Source organism: Lycium barbarum, chromosome 7 (assembly GCF_019175385.1).
Source record: "Lycium barbarum isolate Lr01 chromosome 7, ASM1917538v2, whole genome shotgun sequence".
In the NCBI taxonomy this organism is placed as follows: domain Eukaryota; kingdom Viridiplantae; phylum Streptophyta; class Magnoliopsida; order Solanales; family Solanaceae; genus Lycium; species Lycium barbarum.
The window spans coordinates 133,090,754-133,112,541 of record NC_083343.1 but is presented as its reverse complement, the minus strand read 5'-3'; the positions used below and the strand labels follow the sequence as shown (position 1 = coordinate 133,112,541).

At 35.3% G+C, this 21,788-nt stretch overlaps 1 protein-coding gene and 2 pseudogenes across 1 annotated transcript; 2 read left to right on the top strand and 1 right to left on the bottom strand.

Annotated features, from left to right (window-relative positions):
- Window positions 1–180: 180 nt before the first annotated feature.
- Window positions 181–3,121, bottom strand: LOC132602694 (pentatricopeptide repeat-containing protein At3g24000, mitochondrial-like; annotated as a pseudogene).
- Window positions 3,122–17,485: 14,364 nt separating this feature from the next.
- On the top strand, window positions 17,486–18,786 carry LOC132602693 (F-box protein CPR1-like; annotated as a pseudogene).
- Window positions 18,787–18,919: 133 nt separating this feature from the next.
- Window positions 18,920–19,411, top strand: LOC132601987 (uncharacterized). The gene has a single exon (XM_060315027.1). The coding sequence runs from the start codon at window positions 18,920–18,922 to the stop codon at window positions 19,409–19,411; it is 492 nt and encodes a 163-aa protein (XP_060171010.1).
- The last annotated feature ends 2,377 nt before the right edge of the window (window positions 19,412–21,788 follow it).

Here is a 21,788-nt window from a genome sequence, read left to right as displayed (position 1 = left end):
TGTGCAGCTTAAAACAGAACTATAACCAAGCACCCAAAAAAGGATATGAATGAAGGTACAGAATCAGGAAAAGGAGACGAAAAAAGAACAGCAGAAAACTCACCTATGACCAAGTCAAAACGGAGGCGGAATCAGAAGGATTTAACTCCATAAAAACAGAGGAAAATGAAGCAAAACAGATTTTAGTAAAAGCAAGACTCGAGATTACTGCATATTACCACGTGTAAGTGTGTCTTAATTAGATTGTCAACAGTTACACATATGGACATTTCTTTGCACTACCAGTAGTCTCCACAAGAACAAGATCCATCACGGAAATGATGGAACCGCTTTCTGTCTCTCAAGATGATTTCCCTGTCCATCACCTTCGAGGTGAATTTAAATGCAGCGTGGCAATCACCACAAACTCTGATGTTCTTCATGATACGAACAGTGGAGCTCGCTGGCTAGTGTCTGGGACATAGCCAATTTTCTTAATTTTATCAGCTATCTTCTCCCACATGTTACGGATCTCCTCAATCTTCGGATGGGCATCATCATGTGCTACAAACATATGAACAGCATTCCCAATCTTCACTCAACTACAGCCAGGTTCTTTCTTGACTCCTTTCTCATTCATCACCTTTCTAACTTTTTCTGCATCATTTATCCTACCGGCAGAAGCATAGATGTTGGAAAGCAAAATATGTGACCCTGCGTCATAGGGGTCAAGTTCAAACACATGTTCAGCTTCATGAACACCCAACTCCATATTCCTAGAAATCCTACAAGCTCCGAGCAAAGCTTTCCAGACGTTTGCATTTGGTTTAATAGGCATTTCATTTATGAACATTTTAGCACGGTCAAGTTGGCCTGAACGAGAAAGTAGATATACAATGGTCGTATAATGTGAACTATTAGGAACTATCGTAGATTTCTTCATCAATTCGAAATAATGCATTCCTTCATCTAGAAGTCCTGCATGACTGCAAGCCGTAAGAACACAAAGAAAAGTCACTTCATCAGGTTCAATTCCTATCTTACACATTTCCTCAAAGCATTCCACAGCTTCTTTTCCAAATCCATGTTGAGCATAGGCGTTCAGCATCGAGTTGCACGAGACCACATTCTTTTCCACCAATCGATCAAAAACCTTTTTGGCATCATCAATGCTACCAGACTTAGCATACATATCAAGAAGAGTACTCCCAACAAAATCAAGAAGTTTCAAGCCTGACTTTATCATATGCACATGCACCCACTTCCGGGGCTCAAGAGATCCGATGCTTGCACAGGCTGAAAAAACACTAGAAAATATATAGTGGGTCGGCTGAAAACCACCTCTTTTCATCTCTGAGAAAAGCATCAGGGCAATTTCTCCCTCACTTTTCCTTGCATGTCCGGCAATCAAAGCATTCCAAGAATCCTCATTCTTGCACCTTAACTTGTCAAAAGCACTTTTCGCATCCTCCATTAATCCACCCCTTGCATACATATCCACAATAGCATTACCAACATTCACTTCCTCCTCACATCCACATTTCATACATGTCCCATGCAGCTGTTTGCTCGTTAAGCCACTACATAAAGCACCTGTAGCCTTGAGAACACTCCCAAAAGTAAAATGGTCCGGCTTAAATCCAAACCTCAACATCTCACAAAACAAAACCAACGCCTCCTCAGCATCCTCATCCTGCGAGTACCCAGTGATTAAGGCATTCCAAGAAGCCGCATTCTTGCACCTTAACTTGTCAAAAGCAATTTTCGCATCATCCATTAGTCCACACTTTGCATACATGTTCACAATAGCATTACCAACATTCACTCTCTCCTCACATCCACATTTCATACATGTCCCATGTAGTTGTCTGCCCGTTAAGCCACTACATAAAGCACCTGTAGCCTTGAGAACACTCCCAAAAGTGTTGGGGTTTGGCTTAAATCCAAACCTTAACATCTCACAAAACAAAACCAACGCCTCCTCAGCACCCTCATTCTGCGAATATCCAGTGATTAACGCATTCCAAGAAACTTCATCCTTGCACCTTAATTTGTCAAAAGCAAATTTTGCATCATCAATTAGTCCACACCTTGCATACATATCCACAATAGCAGTCCCAACATTCACTTCCTCCTCACATCCACATTTCATACATGTCCCATGTAGTTGTCTGCCCGTTAAGCCACTAGATAAAGCACCTGTAGCCTTGAGAACACTCCCAAAAGTAAAATGGTCTGGCTTAAATCCAAACCTCAACATCTCACAAAACAAAACCAATGCCTTCTCAGCATCCTCATCCTGCGCGTACCCAGTGATTAAGGCATTCCAAGAAACCACATCTTTCTCAAGCATTTCATCAAACACCTTGCAAGCATCATCCGTGCTCTTACACCTGGCATACATACTGATCAATTTGGAGCAACACAGTGTCTAAATTTTGACCTCAGGAAGTGCTTGTGAACCACTTTTCCTTCTTCCAACAGTTCACATTCGGTACATTTCTTTAATAACCGGCGGTATAAACTTCCCAAATTTGTGTACATCAAGCCATTATCAATAAGGTTTAGCACTAAAAGCTTTCCATTTGGAGTCTTCTTAAGCAGGTCTTTATCATCTAAGCAATATTTGCTTACCCTTTTAGGCTCTGCTACTACAGACAATGTAGATAGCAAGAAATGCTGCCTAGCTATGGAGATTCTTGAACTGAAAATTGCTCGATTTGTCACGTACATTTTCATGTCAGCACTATGTATCAAATGATTGAATAACAGGGAGCAATTTACTTACGATACTTAGTCAACATGTACTATAGTATTTAATTTTAAAGGAAAATGAAATAGAACAACATGTAGAATTAGCTCATGAATCAACTGACCTGAATATATGATGGAAATTGGCAGTTCAAGAATGCAAAAAGCATGGTTAGTAAACTTATACAGGCGCAATAATATCCATTTTTACATGAACCAAAGTTAAGGGTATGAAGTTTTATCAGCTCCATCACAGCTAAATGAAGGGAAAATGGCAAAGGGAAATAGTAAGTACGTACGTACGTACGTACACTTTCTATTTACGTGTTATGTCTGTGCATGCAAAGACTGTGTTTTTACGTGGCAATAGCTGATTAGTTTTATTTTTGTCATTTTCTGAATTCAAAGTCTCGGATCATATCGCAAATTGCCCTTTTTTTAACAGCTTTTTGTTTTGTCCTTTTCTCCATCCCATTTGATATGGTTGTCAGAGACTTTGAATTAAAAAAAATACTGTAACAAAGTAAAACTAATCAGCCGTTGCCACGTATCATTACGCAAAAACACACTCTTTGCATTCCGGGTCTATATGACCTTGAGAAAATCAACTTCATCCCATTTGATAGGTCTTCGAGTAACAACTTTGAATTTGGCAAATTAGTTTCTATCAAAATAGTTTCATTTTTGAAATTTATGATTTTACACATTGGATTCATTGTATATAAAAGTTTAAAATGTATCCTGTAACAAATACATATAACTTCAGTTCTAGGCATATAATCATAACCATACAATTTAACACTTAATATTAAAACGTTTAAAGAATTATCATTCTGCAAAGATACCTGTAAATTAGAATAAGGATTAAAATATACAGGATCATATGCTAAACTTAACCCCATTAGGGGGACGGAGCCTAGTAGATATCCCTATAGTACCAGCTCATAATAACTCTGACCTATGATTGTCTTGCAAAGAAAATACTGATCTATCAGCAAGCCCCGGGTGAACAGCGGGACCCGGGTGATCATCGGGCCTCGGGTGAGCATCGGGCGCCGGGGGAACATCGGGCCCAGGGGGAACATTCGGATCCATGAAAGAGTTCTAAACTAAATTAGTCATTATTCTTGAAATGAAAGATAAATTATATTAACTAATCGAAATTCAGCAGTAATATTTGTTTGGAACTCTATTTTGAATATGTGATATATTTTTAGTTGACCAAATAGCCAACACAACTACGATAAAATTAAACTAAAAGAGTATATTCGTCGACCACATATTTTCCTATAAACTTTACATTTTTTCGTTAGCTTATGTATTTATGAAAAGAAGAACTTTAACTATTCTTTTTAAGATAATCTTTTCTTATTTAACATATATATTCACGCTTTTAAAATTATATAGATTAACATTTCATAATTGTTTACAACTTGTTTGGATGGTTGTTACCTATTGTATTATATTATGTTGTTAGTTTAAATAAAATGTTTGCTTTGATTGCTATTTTAATTTTATTGTTATGTAACGACGAAAGGTTCTATTTTATGTAACCACTGATTTGGTCCTATACAATACAACACAATACGATAAATGTCAAAACAATACATAATAATCATCCAAACAAAGTGTTAACAACATAATAATTCATTACCAATCAACTTCTTTCAATTCATAAAGAATATTTAACAAATACTCAATTAACAAAATAATAATTCATTAACAATTCATAAATAATTAACCAAATTAACAACTCATAAACATATAACAAATTAATAATTCATAAACATTTAACAAATAATGGATTAAACAAACAAAAAAAAAAAACGAAACAGTGGTTGAGGCCACTACCCAGCCCGATCAAACCAAAAAAAAAATAAAAATGAAATTTATGCATTTTTTTTTTTGGAAATTAACGACGATTAAATGTTAAACATGCATGCAATATAATGTATATAACAAAATAATAACAAAAGTTCATAGTAGAAAACCTTAATCGAAGATTTTTTGTAGAGTTATTTTAATCGAGTTGTACGCCGCTTTTTCTCAAAATTCGAACTTAGAATCTTGCTCCTTGACTTGAATATACCGAGAATCTAAACTTTCCGGATGAAATTTAATAGAAAATGACGTTTTTAAGACGTGGGGACCACCTTGGCTCGCCTCCAATGGCGTTTTGAATTTTTTTTTGCCACTGGAGGGGACTAGTGGTGGAACCCGATCGGGTTATAGTGGAGTAATATAGCGCAGTATTTTACTGTGCTATAGGAGAGAGACAAAATCCTATAACGCAGTAAAATAATGCGTTATAGGTGAGAGAAACTTTTGGATAGCGCAGTATTTTACTGCGTTATAGCACTTAACGGCTCTGTCTCTGTCAAGTGCTATAGCGTAGTAAAATACTGCGCTAAAGGTACTTTGATAACTTTTTTTTTGTTGGGGTATTTTGATTCAAAATGTTTTTTTTGAGGGCATTTTGGTTCCGGACTCATCAAACGTAGGAAATAGAAAGAAAAAGGAAAATAATGTATCATATCAAAGTAGGAAAAAAAAAAAAAGGTAATAACATATCATATCAAAGTAGGAAACGAATAAAAAAAGAATCATTAAGAGAACCCTTATGCATTCAAATCAAAGCAATAGAGAAGAGGAAGCTCCAAAGATGACACAAAAGACAAATCTTTTCAAAGGTATTTATTTCTTTCTGCTCTGTATTTTCTGCTTGTTTTTGTGTATTTTTAGGTCCTTCTAGTAACGGCAGTATTGGAGTTAGCTTTTATCCAACTCTTAAATAATGCATACAGGGGCGGAGCTAGAATATCGATTACAAGTTAAATACTGTAGTTGTATTAAAAAATCCACTTAATATACAGAGGCGAAGCTAAAATATTTGTATATGTATATTAACATACAGATACAAGGTTGAGCCAAATTTACTAGGTTTTGCTGAAACCATACCTCGAATTTATTTTTGCAGAACCTAATAAGTTGCTTTTTCTAAAAGCCAAAACTCATATACTCAAAATGTTTAGGGAAAAATATGTTTGCCTAAGCTGCACCCTTGGGTACAATTTTTAATTGCAGGGAAGAGCTATATGAACCATTCAAAGAAAACAAAGCAGATGAATGTTGATGGGGCTATGGGAATGCACTTGCAAGAAGAAATAACTATGGACATTCTCAGCAGGCTACCTGTGCAGTCTCTTCTTCGATTCAAATGTGTTTCAAAGTTTTGGATGACATAAATCTCCGAGCCTTACTTTACGATGAAGCATCTCCATCATGCAAAGAATAACCAAAATTCCCAAAAAAATCTTGTTCTTAACGGCAAGTTCTCTTTGTATTGTTCTTCTTTATCGTCGGTTCAATTGGCTGAGGATGTACAAAAACTTGATTGGCCTTCTAGTGGTAAACCATGGAGATACAAAATATATGGTTGTTACAATGGCTTGGCTTTTATCGGGGTTCGTAATTGTCCTGATAAAAAGCTCATACTACTTTTGCTATGGAACCCCTCCACAAGAGAATCAATAGTACTTCCTCCTCCAGAATTTCCACCGGAGGACTTCTGTACTTGGGGATTTGGATATGACTCAACTAGTGATGACTATAAGATCCTTAAGATTGATCTCGAAGCACACAGTGAAATTCTCGCGCTGAAAAGTGGTTCCTGGAGAAAAATTGATAAACATCCTACTGGCATTTACCCCGTGTCGTTGGCTAATATGGACACTCTGGCATTTGTACACGGATCATTTCATTGGCTTGGTTTGTCACTGAAAAAATCTGTGGTTTCATTTAGTATTTCAAGTGAGGTCTACGGAGAAATATCGTTGCCAGAGGGAATGCTGTTGGTTTCCAACATGGATTACAACGAACATGGCGTTTCGGTATTGGGAGGAGTGCTTTGTGTTTATACTACGGATGCTCATCACGGAAAGTACACTTTTAAGTTATGGGTAATGAAAGACTACGGTGTCAAGGAATCTTGGAATCAATTGTTTAATATACAAGGTACCAGTCTTTCTTCAATCACCCCGAAGTACAGGTTTCAGATGGTGACGTGTTATTCCGTTGCAGACATTTAATTGGAACGATCTTTATTCTATCTTGGAGTCAACTAGAACGTAATGATTCTGTATTTAAGAAATCCAAAGAATCATCTGGCTTATGGTCTCAATCTGATTTGAAACGTATTCAGAATGGATTCATTTATACAGAAAGCTTGATCTTCCAAAGTTACTTACTTAGTATTTACTCGTATACGATCAAGACTCTTTTTCCTCTTCTTTGGGTAATCATATTTCAACCTCTTATTCATTGCAATGTCTGAAATTCTACTTTCTGAAGCGGTGTAATTGGAAGTAGTAGTATTCTTTTTTCTTTAAATTACAAGGTTCTGTTAAGAGAAGCTATTGTAGCTTATCATTGCTTATATGGAAGAGTGGCAGGGGCCATAGATTTTTTGTGTTAAGCTGGCCTGAACACCACGGGTACTATAAAGAACTGTGTAAGACCCGTCGGGATCGTATATTAGGATGTCAAACTGGGTGATAAACAGAGTTGTAACGAGTTAGATTTTGTTATTTCTGGGAATTAACTTTACGTTGGATATATCTTGTTCCCTTATGCAAAAAAAAGTGATTATTTCAACCATCTACATAGTTGAATTAATCACTTTGTATCAGTTCTTTGAGTTTTGTGTAGAGCAGTTTTTCTGTTTGTTTAGATAGCACTGCTGAAGCATATGGATGCATCTAGTGTGTATATATTGTGACATGAGTAATGGCCTAGCCCCCCCCCCAAAAAAAATAAAATAAAATCTTGTCACTGCTCTAATAATATTTTTAGGCGCACATATGTTACGGGTTCTAGCCCTGCCACATACAAAAGCTTGATATTTGAGTGAAGGGTAGAGTCTAGAGAGGCCAGTGGGGGAGCTAGGGGACTCAAAAAAGTTTTTAATATATATACAGAAGAATTTGTTTTTATCCTTTGTATAGCGTACTGACCCGGAAACAAATTATAGAACCAGATTCCATAAACCAAACAATGTATATGTCAAATTTTATGCGAAGAGACACACCAGCCAAAGGACATATTATATGGGTTTTATTCGGGTTAATTTTGCCGATGCTCACTAAATTTATTGTAACACTAAAATCACAAAACTATATTTGGCTACAGTAAAATCACTAAATTAATCTTTTGTAACACTAAAGTCAAGTTTTGTATTGTAAAATCATTGTAATGTGATAATTCAACTTTCTGCTGCAGTATAGTTGGAAGTAGTAGTGTTCTTTTTTCTTGAAATATTACAAGGTTCTATTAAGAGAAGCTATTGTAGCTCATCATTGCTTATATTCGAGGAGTGGCAAGGGCCAAAAAATTTTATGTGCTTAAGCTAACAAACATCACGGTTATAAAAAAATTATCTGACCCGGTGGAATCCTACATTAGGATGTCAAATAGGGTGATTTACAGAGTTGTAACGAGTTAAATTTTGTTATTTCTGGGGATTTCTCTAATAATATTTTTGTCAGTGTCTCTCCATTTCAGAATGTTGTCTGGTTATGACTTGACATGAAGTTTAAGAAAGTAAAGAAGACTTTTGAAACTTTGTGGTCTTAAATTAAAGATGTGTAGAATAGACCAAACTGTCATTTAATCTTGTGGTCTTAAACATGCCATGTGAAAAGTTGAGATTGAAGAGTTGCCAAAAAAGGAAAAGACTTTGACTAAAAAGGAAAGAAAATACAAACATTTTGAAACGGAGAGAATATTTTATCTTTTGTGTGTTTTAAAGTTCCATATTTATTAATCCGGGATACACGCGCATTGCGCGTGCCCATAGACTTGTCATATCAAAAGTAGGAAACAGAACAAAGTTTAAGAAAAAGAGAAACCCTAAGTACACAAATCAAAGCACTAGAGAAGAGGCAAATCTTTTCAAAGGCCAACAGATGAAGAAATCAGTAATTCCCAATCGCAAAGGTATCTTCTTCTTTTGCTGAATCTGTGTATTGTCTGCTTGTTTGTGTGTGTTTAGTCCTTCTTGTAACGGTAGTATCTGAGCTAGCTTTTACGCACCTCGACTATTCCATTGAACACCTACTATAACCTAACTTAAACTCTTTGTACATGGGCGGAGCTAGAGTACAGGAAACAGGTTTGGTAGAATTAGTAACTTTGGCAAAAATCCTTTATTTGTATTAAGAAATACACTGAATATGTATAATAAACTAGTTTCTTAATACATGCGCCCATCCAAGTGTGTTTGGATTGTTTGGGTAGAAATGCAGAAACTACATGCCATTTTTCTATCTTACTTGTTTCTGTCCTAACTACAAAACTTCATAATTTGTCAAATGTATTTTTTGCGGATCCAAACTTTAAAGTTTCTATCAAAGGTTAATGACTGTAGAGTGTTGTTGCAAAAGTGAAAATTGTGCAATATACAATGTAATATAATGACTGAAAGCTAACAATCTCATTTACCATCTATGACTCCTTCACCTTCAACTACAAAATTTCTCAAAGTTTCAGAATAGAAGCCAATATCTTCCATCATTCTCATAGTCAAATAATAGATAAACATTATCCAGGAGTAGACAGGACAAGATGATTTGAATATTTTTTAAAATCAAATTCTAATATGAATTTTTCTAAATATTCCAAGAAGTTGAACTCGCCTTCCACGGAAGATCTTTCTAGGACCATAAAAAGCTTACTGGTCCGAGATATAATCTTGTGAAGGATATCATTAGAACAAAACATGTTAGAAAGGGTAGCGATAGCAGAATGCTGTCAGAACTCTAGGAAGCCACAATAACTACAAATTAAAATGTGTAACCAATTGGACAGAATAGCTACTTCCGAATTGGGATTGGGGAAACATGTATATGAGATCTAGGGAACAGGAGAAGATAAAGGAGGTTTAAATATCATATGATAAATGTGAGTAATTGAAGAGACTAAAGGTGTTATGAATATTTTAAAAAATTCAGTGTGATTTAAAGAGTATAATAAAAAAAGGCCAGATAACCAAAAGGCTCAAGGCATTATTTAGCTAATATTTATATGCCAAAAAGATCAAAATTCATCTGGAAATATGAAAAATCAAGTTTGAAAAGGCAGACATGAGAATATATAATTTATAGTTGGCATACATGTATAAAAATTTAAAGAAATATTCTGGCAGTTGTAAAAATTTTAAATGCACATATCAAGGCAAGGCTTTAGAGCTTCCAAGACAAAGAACCTGATATACTTCTAAAGAGGTTGTGAATAACATTTTGGGGGAATTAAGTGCAGCTGCTGGACTTCTGATTCAATCTTTATGTAATTAAAACATTACTCCCTCCGTCCTTTTTGACATGTTATGTATTGACTAAGCACGTCTATTAAGGAGTCAAAAATAGAATGATAATTTTATTATATCACACCTAATTATTACTAAGTCATCTAATGATTGAAATCAATAAAACATACTATAAAAGTGTGCAGCCACTAAGAATTCCTTAAACTTTCCAATAATTAACAATAAGTGTACTATTTAATTAGATTTTGATTTAGTGTAGGAAATAATGGTAGACGACCCTTGAAGGTAGGAGCTTCTACTTTTAGTATAATAAGATTTTCTAGAACCAATTAATTTTTTTTTTCCAGAATACAAAATTCATAGACTCAAAATTCTGAATTTGCTTCTGTTAGCATATCGAGACTTAGGCATATGGGGTGCTCTGCTGCTTGTGTATTATGGACTATATGGGAACAAGCATAATCTTTAATTGCAGGGAAGAGAGTTGTGAAGCCTTCTGAGAATGCTGATGGGGCTATTGTAATTCACTGGAAAGAAGAAATAATTATGGACATCCTCAACAGGCTACCTGTACGGTCTCTTCTTCAATTCAAATGTGTTTCAAATTTTTGGAAAAACTTAATCTCTGAGCCTTACTTTAAGATGAAGCATCTCAATCATGCTTAACCAAATTTCCCAAAAGATTCTTGTTAGCCAATGGTACCATTTTAACAACAAGTTTTCCTTGTATTCTCCTTCTTTATCGTCGGTTCAACTGTTTGACGATATACAACAACTTGATTGTCCTTATAACGGTAAACCATGGGGTTGCAAAATATATTGCTGTTACGATGGCTTGGCTCTTATTGGGGTTCGTAATTCTCCTGATAAAGACTTCATACTTTTGCTATGGAACCCCTCCACAAGGGAATCAATAGTACTTCCTTCTCCAAAATTTTCACTGAAGAAAGATTATATTTGGGGATTGGGATATGATTCAACTAGTGGTGAATATAAGGTCCTTATGATTGATAGAAAAAAACGCAATGAAATTCTCACGTTTAAAAGTGGTTCGTGGAGATTAACGGATGAACATCCTACTGGTGTTTACCCTGTGTTGTCTGGTATGGACTCTTTGGCATTTATAAATGGAGCATTTCATTGGCTAGCTTCTTCACTGAACAAGTCTGTGGTTTCATTCAGTATTTCGAATGAGGTGTACGGAGAAATACCGTTGCCAGAGGGAATGCTCTTAATTGGTTTTCTACGTGGATTACATCAAACAGGGTGTTACGGTATTGGGAGGAATGCTTTGTGTTTATTCTACTCATATTCATCAGGGAACATACACTTTTAAGTTATGGCTAATGAAAGATTATGGTGTCAAGGAATCTTGGAATCAATTGTTTACCCTACAAGGTACCAGTCTTTATTCAATCATACCGAAATGCAGGCTTTCAGATGGTGAAGTGTTACTCTGTTGCAGACATTTGGAACGTAGTGGTATTGTATTTAAGACATCCAAAGAATCATCTGGCTTATGGCCTCAATCTGATTTGGAACATATTCAGAACGGATTCGTTTATACAGAAAGCTTGATCTCTCCAAAGTTGCTTAGTCGTATATGATCACGATACTTCTTCTTTGAGGAATCATATTTCAACCTCTTATTCATTGTATATCGTAGATTCAACTTTCTGGTGCATCTTAGGTGGAAGTAGTAGTATTCTTTTCTCTTGAATTATTACAATGTTCTGTTAAGAGAGCTAGCTATTGTAGCTCATCATTGCTTATATTGGAGGAGTGGCCGGGCCCATAAAATTTTATGTGCTTGATCTAACTTTTCTTTGCCAAGCAAATTTCTGGAGTGCATGTGCTTTTGGTAAATATTGTACACTGATTGCTAAGACCTGTTGCAACTAAGGATGTAGCCTAACCTAGTTGTCAATGAAGTGAGTTGAGAACCATGAGCTCTCAAGTTCAAATTTTCAGCGGAGGCAAAAATACTCGTGATTTCTTCCCATCTGTCCAACTTGAATAATTTACCAGTACTTGTGTTGGTGGAGGTAGTATGTATCCTTTGAAATTAGTCGAGGTGCGTAAGCTGTGGCCCAAACACCTTGGTTATATATAAAAAATTGTCTAAGACCCATTGGGATAGTATAGAAGCATGTCAAAGAGGGTGATCTACAGTGTAGTACTGAGTTAGATTTTGTTATTTTCAGGGGTTAACAAAAAATGTAAAATAAGAATTGCGGTCTTACTCCTTCCAGTCCACTACTGTACTTCAGTTTTGTGGTACTTGAACTGTTTAACCATTACTTCAGGGGAGGATTTAAAGGGGCCTGAGGGAAAATATTACAGTGTTTGGTGTTCAAAATTGTCTTTAGTGTCTGAGGTTTAATTCTTATTGACAACATTAGTTTTTATATTTAGCTTTTGTTATTTTTTTCGAATCCCCTGAATGAAAATCATGGATCATCCACTGCATTACTTGTATTGCTACAAGTTTGTTTAAATCTTTTTGTGTGTCTCCTTGTAATTTTACTAAGCAAAAATTCTTTTCCTCGTTTTCGTCATTTAATCGACATCAATGTGACGGTTAGAGCATCTACTGACGTTCCACTTAATGTTCGAATAATCAAATTGTTATAATCACATGTTGCTATGTACGAAGGCACATTGCGGAAACAAAAATATGTCATTCCTAGAAGTGGTCTCATCTGTCAAAGGACACTTTTTTCTCTGCTAGAGAGAGTGTAACGTGGAGGCTATTATCAAAAGATTAAATGTATATCCACTCAGACATTCAACAGCATTGGTTATAGCAGAATGGATACCGGAAATGACACCTTTTTCCAGATATTTAAGGCTGGAAAGCACACTGGACAAGTTATTTAAATTGACTTTTTTTTTTCTTTGTGATGATGGCATCGGGGCCAGCTTGAGTGCACCTCGACTATTCCACCGGGTACCGAGTAACTTTACCCACCAAGACTTAGTCTTTCTTGCGTCCACCAGGATTGGAACATCAGACTCATGGTTCTTGACAACTAGGCCACACCCTTGGGTGCAAACAAGAAGTTTTTTCCTGATTAGTAATTTCAACTGGTTTGTGAAAAATATAAGCTTTTTGCAGAGGCTATAAGGCACGATACAACAACAACAACAACAACCCAGTGAAATCCCACAACGTGGGGTCTGGGGAGGGTAGAGTGTACGCAGACCTTACTCCTACCAAGGTAGGATGGCTGTTTCCGAGAGACCCTCGACTCAATAAAAACATAAAAAGAGGTCAGATACGGCTAAGAGATTCAAAGCGATATGGAAATGAAGTAACGCAAGCGACACAGATAACATAGAATAATCAAAGCACAGGAAATAACAGATAATAGCATAATAGCATAAATTAGAGCACAAGAAATTATACTACGATAATGCGACTATTAATAAGGCAGGGTAATGAGACTATCTACTAGCCTTCTACCCTAATATGGGTCCTCCAAACCCTCCTATCTAAGGTCATGTCCTCGGTAAGCTGTAACTGCGCCATGTCGTGTCTATAAGGCACGATAGAACAATGATTATTGAACTTATATTATCAAAGGTGCATAGTGCAGGTGAACAATTAACTCGTGCTAGAAGTACAGTTAGTACGCAGATGAGCTTTGTTCATTTCTTAGAGTGTTCAACTTATTATTCCGTATAAAGTAGATAAGCATGAACAGAAGAACATGAACCCTGTAGCCTTTTGTTTTCCAAAATTCCCATACTACCAATAGTGTGCCAAATGACTTGGATAGCTGGCATCTAATATTGTAAGAGCAGTTTCATAAATTTGACTACAGAAACAGAACAAGCATATAGCAAAGAGGAAAGAAAGACGTTAAAACACATATCCTATTAAACTGCTTACAGTGTGTGATCTGTTAAATATTGTCTCTTCTGTCTTCTTCTAACTCGGCACAATCAACATCACCTGATAATGACAATTTGGCCCATTTCTTGTATTCATCACTCGAGTTAAAGATGGACAGAAAATATTCCACAAGCTCCACTTCCCCAACCAAGCAATATCTTATTGCACCTGTGTTAGAATAACGAAAAATGGAGTATAAGTCGACGGATCACTTCCTAGGCTAATAGTATGCTTGGCCAAGCTTCCAAAATCGGTTTATTTTGAAAAGTCCTTTTGGCAGAATTGCTTTTTGAAAAAGTACTTTCGGCGATTAACAGTTTATGTTTCACTAGTTAATTTGAAAAGCAATTTTGTATTAGAACATTACTTTGTGCTTGGGTAATGTTCCAGCGAAAAACTAATTTTATTAGCTTCTAAAAAACACCTTATGCTACTACTCAAAAACACTTAATATTCTCCTAAAAGCTTCGCCAAACACCTCATTTTTTAAAAATAAGCACTTTTATCTTCCTTGAAGCTTGGCCAAACAGGCTATTACACGCTCACATTCTTCCACTTCTTGACTTGCCATGGCATTTTCTCCTCGTAGCGTATAGTGTCTCCCTATTAATGTCTATGTTCCCTTCTTTTTCCTTCTGTCAACAAGAGGAGTGGGAGCTGTGAGAGAATTGGGATTTATGTCGACGTGCTGATGAATCTAAAAAGTTAGCGGAAGAGAATACTTTGGAATTCTACCTGTTAAAGCTAAGTTGGAGCACACCTCTGCATCGAGAACCTCAGCCGGAAAACTCCAGGGGAATCTAATACATAAATACTAGGATTGTTTAAAAATAGGAAATCATAACCGAAGAAGAAATGACTTTGAGGCATGGAACAATCGACTTTCCTTAAAGATATATTGCCCGTATACATATTGGGGAAAATACAAGCAATTTCCTTCGGGATACAACAAAGCCCTGATTATACCTACATATATTTCTTAGCCACTTCATGAGGAAGAACTTATTTATAGAGTTAGAAAAGTGACTATTTTGAATAGTCACCTTGTTTCATGAACAGACATGTTCATTTAATTCAATTTTTAAATAAAAACTGAAAAATACCAAGACTTTTAATATATAAAGTCTTCAAACTCTTTTTTGCCTTATGGTGTGGGAAAATCCCACTTCATATATGTTTCATATTATCTAACAAGGATGGCTGGTGATCTGATTTTGCAAAAGTAGTTCCATCATGAAATAAATAGAAATTATGTAAGTTATTCGTTTAACAACATAGAACGAGTAACATCGAGCATAAATCTTCGTCGATATGCATGTAGTTAATAAAGAAACAGAGGTACGTAGTCAGATAACGGTAGAACCTGTTGAGATCGAAATAACCAGGTATCATGCGGAATCTAACAAAGTAAACTTTGAACGACAATAAAATCAGACAATAAAAGAAAATAACTTAACGTGATTTGATCAATTTGCCTATATTCATACGAGATGAGACGAACAATCTACTAACATAAAAGAGAGTACAAAAATACAGAGTGAATATTTTCCCCCTTAAACAAGACTCACCAATCCCTAAAGTTTTACATTAATGTGGACGTACGTAGTATAATGGAAAATGGCTCAAATATGTCATTGAACTTAACGAAATGGTTCACATATGCCACCCGTAAAAATGGGGTGAGAGGGGTGGGGGCTAGTAAGTAATAAAGGGTTTAAATGATGCAACGTGGAAAAATCTGATAGTAATAGGCTTCTGTTAGTGGTTAGTGGCACGAATGAACCAAATGTGTCACGTCGGTGGCATTTTTGTGACCAACTATTAACGAGTGACATGAATAGACCATTTCTGATAGTTTAATGACATATTTGAACTTTTTCCTCTTATAATAATTAAGACTTGTGGTTTTGATCTTTTCATATATTTAAATAAGTAAATTTTATTTTCTTAGAAGTTAAACGTAATTATTAGATTGTTGGAGGGTTGTAATGTGAATGATTTAAGGTGATGATTAATAAATTATCGAAACAAAAATAAAAAAGAAAAAGGGAAAACGTAGCATATCAAAGTAGGAAAATAAATAGAAAAAGGAAATAAACGTGTCATATCAAAAGTAGGAAATAGAAAGAAAAAGGAAAATAGCGTGTCATATCAAAAGTAGCGAAAAAAAAAGAAAAGGAAATAACGTGTCATATCAAAAGTAGGAAAAAAAAAGAAGGAAATAACATATCATATCAAACTAGGAAAAGAATAAAAAGAGAATCTTTAAGAGAACCTTTAAGCATTCAAATCAAAGCAATAGAGAAGAGGAAGCTCCAAAGATGACACAAAAGATAAATCTTTTCAAAGGTATTTGTTACTCTCTATATTTTCTGCTTGTTTTTGTGTGTGTTTGTGCGTTTTTATGTCCTTCGAATGGCAGTATTGGAGTTAGCTCTTATGCAACTCTTAAATACTGCCTACAGGGACAGAGCTAGAGTATTACGGGTTAAATCCTGTATTTGTATTAAAAAATTAACTTAATACACAAAGGCGGAGCTAGATTATTTCTACATGTATATTAACATACAGATACAATGTTGAGCCAAAGTTACTAGGTTTTGTTGAAACCATACCTCGAATGTATTTTTGCAGAACCTAATAAGCTGTTTTTTCTAAAAGCTAAAACTCATAAACTCAAAATGTTCAGGGAAAAATATGTTAGCCTAAGATGCACCCTTGGGTACAATTTTTAATTGCAGGGAAGAGGAGAAAAGGACCAAAATCATCCATAATGTTTGGGTTTGGATCAAAATCATACATATTCTTTCGCATGGAGCACTAATAGTACATTATGTTTGCATAAGTGGTGCACTTTTAGTCAAACTCCCAAATAAATTTAATGGAAAAGAACAAAAATGCCCCTGAACTTTTAGAAAAGGTATAAAAATATCCTTTATTCATCTATTTTGCTAAAACTACCCATCAATTCAACTTTTTGGCTCATTTATTCTCCTTGACTACGGACAACACTAATTTAAAAAAAAAAAATAAAAAAAAATTGCACATGACATTTTATTACTGAAAAATTGATTTATTCTTTTAAAAAGAAATCTGAAACCTTGGAATTTTTTTAAATTTGTTTTTTTTTTTAAATTTGGAAAACTTTTTTTTAACGAGTAAAACCTTGACTAACGGACAACACTAATTTTTTTTCTTTTCAAAATGTGAAAAATTGGATTTTTATAAAAATCTGAAAAAATTAAAATTTTTATGGAAAAACTGTGTTTATAAAAAAACCAGAAAACCATCTTTTTTTAAATCTAGAAGAAAATTATGGAGTATTAGTTTTGCACATTTTACTTAAAAAAACAATCAGTTTTTCAGATTTAAATATTGAATTTTCTAAAAAAGAAATGAGGTTTCCACCCGTTAAAAAAAGTTTTCCAAACTTAAAAAAATTCCACATGTTTTAATGAAAATCCAATTCTGTTTTTTTTTATATATATATATATATATATATATATATATATATAAAAGGCTTACTACATTTGTTTTTTAAAGAAACGGATGTTGAAAAATTATTTTTCCTTATTCTACAAATAACGATTTTTCAGATTTCTTTTTAAAAGAATAAATCAATTTTTCAGTAATAAAATGTCATGTGCAATTTAATTTAATTTTTTTTTTTTTAAATAGTGTTGTCCGTTAGTCAAGGGGAATAAATGAGCCAAAAAGTTGAATTGAGGGGTAGTTTTAGCAAAATAGATGAATAAATGGTATTTTTATACCTTTTCTAAAAGTTCAGGGGCATTTTTGTTCTTTTCCGTTAAATTTATTTGGGAGTTTGACTAAAAGTGCACCACTTATGCAAACATAATGTACTATTAGTGCTCCATGTGAAAGAATATGTATGATTTTGATCCAAACACAAACATTATGGATGATTTTGGTCCTTTTCTCCAGGGAAGAGTGATATGAAACATTCAAAGAAAACAAAGCAGATGAATGCTGATGGGCTATGGGAATGCCCTTGCAAGAAGAAATAACTATGGACATTCTCAGCAGGCTACCTGTGCGGTCTCTTCTTCGATTCAAATGTGTTTCAAAGTTTTGGATGACATTAATCTCCGAGCCTTACTTTATGATGAAGCATCTCCATCATGCATAGAATAACCGAAACTCCCAAAAAATTCTTGTTCTTAACGGCAAGTTCTCCTTGTATTGTTCCTCTTTATCGTCGGTTCAATTGGCTGAGGATGTACATAAACTTGCTTGGACTTCTAGCGGTAAACCATGAAGATGCAAATTATATGGTTGTTACGATGGCTTGGCTTTTATCGGGGTTCGTAATTGTCCTGATACAGACCTCATAGTACTTTTGCTATGGAACCCCTCCACAAGAGAATCAATAGCACTTCCTCCTCCAGAATTTCAACTGGAGGACTTCTGTACTTGGGGATTGGGATATGACTCAACTAGTGATGACTATAAGATCCTCAAGATTGATCACAAATTTCGCAGTGAAATTCTCGCGCTGAAAAGTGGTTCGTGGAGATTAACGAATAAACATCCTACTAGTGTTTACCCTGTTTTGTCTGCTATGGACTCTTTGGCATTTGTACATGGGGCATTTCATTGGCTTGGTTCCTCACTGAGTTATTCTGTGGTTTCATTTACTATTTCAAACGAGGTGTATGGAGAGATACCGTTATCAGAGGGAATGCTCTTGGTTTTCAACATGGATTACAGACCTCATAGTACTTTTGCTATGGAACCCCTCCACAAGAGAATAAATAGCACTTCCTCCTCCAGAATTTCCACCGGAGGACTTCTATACTTGGGGATTGGGATATGACTCAACTAGTGATGACTATAAGATCCTTAAGATTGATCTCGAAGCACACAGTGAAATTCTCGCGCTGAAAAGTGGTTCTTGGAGAAAAATTGATAAACATCCTACTGGCATTTACCCCGTGTCGTTGGCTAATATGGACACTCTGGCATTTGTACACGGAGCATTTCATTGGCTTGGTTTGTCACTGAAAAAATCTGTGGCTTCATTTAGTAGTTCAAGTGAGGTCTACGGAGAAATAGCGTTGCCAGAGGGAATGCACTTGATTTCCGACATGGATTACAACGAACATGGCGTTTCGGTATTGGGAGGAGTGCTTTGTGTTTATTCTACGCATGCTCATCACGGAAAGTACCCTTTTAAGTTATGGGTAATGAAAGACTATGGTGTCAAGGAATCTTGGAATCAATTGTTTACTATACAAGGTAACGATCTTTATTCAATCACCCCGAAGTACAGATTTTCAGATGGTGACGTGTTACTCCATTGCATACATTTAATTGGAGCGATCTTTATTCTATCTCGGAATCAATTGGAACGTAATGGTTCTGTATTTAAGACATCTAAAGAATCATCTGGCTTATGGCCTCAATCTGATCTGAAAAGCATTCAGAACGGATTCGTTTAAAGTTACTTACTTAGTATTTACTCGTATACGATCAAGATACTTTTTTCTTCTTCTTTGAGTTATCATATTTCAATCTCTTATTCATTGTAATATCATAAATTCAAATTTCTGGTGCAGTGTAAATGGAAGTAGTATTCTTTTTTCTTGATATATTACCAGGTTCTGTTAAGAGAAGCTATTGCAGCTCATCATAGCTTATATTGGAGGAGTGGCAGGGACCATAAAGTTTTATGTGCTTAAGCTAGCCCGAACATCACGGTAATTAAAAACACTTTCTAAGACCCGTTGATCCTATATTAGGATGTCAAACAGGGTGATTTACACAGTTGTAATGCGTTAGATTTTGTTATTTCCGGGGATTAACCGCACGCGCGATTTATCTTGTTCCCTTATGTTTAAAAAGTGATGGTAAGAACTATCTACATAGTTGAATTAATCACTTTGTACCTTTTCACTTCTCTAATAATAATTTTATCAGTGGGTATATAGGTTAGGCGCACATCATGAGCGGAGAAGGGCCAGTGGTGGAGCTAGAGAGATTCAAAAACAAAATTATACATATACAAAAGAATTTATTCTTAACCTATTGCACAATGTAATCTTCGAATGAAGGACCCTTCATCTACCGATTGCCGTACCTTAGCTGGAGTTTGAGGATTGCTCAATTATAAGAAAAAAATATTCCATCAGTACGTCGAGTTCTCTAATTCTGAAAAAATCCTAATTTTTGTACTTCGTCTATTTTCTGGTGCCGTTGTGGAGTCTTGTAATTATGAAAGTCAAAAAAGAAATGTTTATGCTGTTTACGTATTCATTTTGGATTAGCAAAGTATCTTAACATACTTTGACGTCTAAATATGGCCAGATCGTTCTTGAGGTCGAAATTTGTTTGTGATTATTAGTACACGCTCAAAAAGACGTAGTGTTGACTTCTCAAAGCTAGCGATCTGATTCAACCATTCTGAGCCCCTGAGATTTCTTCTTAGTCAAAAAGGTATATCGACGTGACCTCCCTTAGATACAGGATGCTGCAATAACCAAGGACAGAGCTAGGGAGCAAGAGTGTTCATCTGAATCCCCTTCACCAGAAAAAGTCATTGTATATACAAGTTCAAATTATTTTCTTTATGTATATATACAGTAAATATTGAATTCTCTTGGCTTCTCTGTGTTTACTTTTTTTATACCTTTGAATTCCCAGGGTGAAAATTCTGGCTCTGCCACTGGTTGCAACATCTCTTTAACTATGGCCACTTGTTTTTCCGCGTGTTATATTTTGTTATTGAAGCTTCCTTACTGTTGATATTTGTTCTAGAACTTTTTTTTAGGCATAAGCTTACTCTACTTACTGAGTTAAGTGAATTCTATCTGCCTGAAGCTGTAAATACCACTCTTTATGAACCTTACTGATGTGACGTTTCAAAAACTTCTTACGTTTTAGAGTTGTTATATAAGGTAAAAACTGAAAAGGAAGGTAAAGGTAAAAAGGCTCTGTGAACATATTAAAAGCATTATGGTTTAGGAAAAGGGCCAAAAATTGCCCTTGTGCTATTCGCTAGGATCACTTTTGCCCTCCGTTAGAAAAGTGGTCATTTTATGACCTAGCCGTTAGAAAAAGGGTGCATTTATGCTCTTATTTCAAATTTCAGTTAACGGGACTTTCAACAAAAAAAAATAAAATAATAACTGCCACGTGTCAATGTTACAAAAAACAATTTTTTTTATTCTTTTTATCTTTTAGGGCAAAGGTGCAAATATACCCCTCAACTTGCGATTTAGAGCAGATACACCCCTCGTTAAAAAGTGTTGTATAGGGTGTTACAGTGGATGCAAATACAGCCATACTCTCCAGCAAATTGGGAGCAACATCAGCAGAGGCTGATCACTATGTCCAAGGGAAGATCCCGGAAGGCTAAAGCTGCCAAGATGCTCTGTACTGAGGTTATTCATGCCATCTGGATAGAGAGGACCATGAGAATATTTGAGAAGCAAAGCAGAACTTGGGATATTGTGGCAAAGGAGATTGTTTATGTTCTATGTGTTAGAGCTTCATCTAGAGTTCAAAATGCATTCCGTAGCCTTAGATTCTAGAGTAGCTCTTGTGTTTTTTCTAAGGACTGCTAGCAAGTTGTGTATAATTTGCTACTGATTTGTAATGCTCCACTGTGGTGATTAATAAAAAACTTAATTACCAAGAAAAAAAAAAGTGTTGTATATATCCACTGCTGTTACAAGATGGTGCAAATATACCTTTTGGCCGATGAATTTTTAAAAAAAATCATTTAACTTATTTTTTAGTTAAAAAATGTCACGTGGCTTTAAAAAAGTCTACCCATTTTTTTTGAGTAGACATATTTTTCTAAAGCCACATGATAAT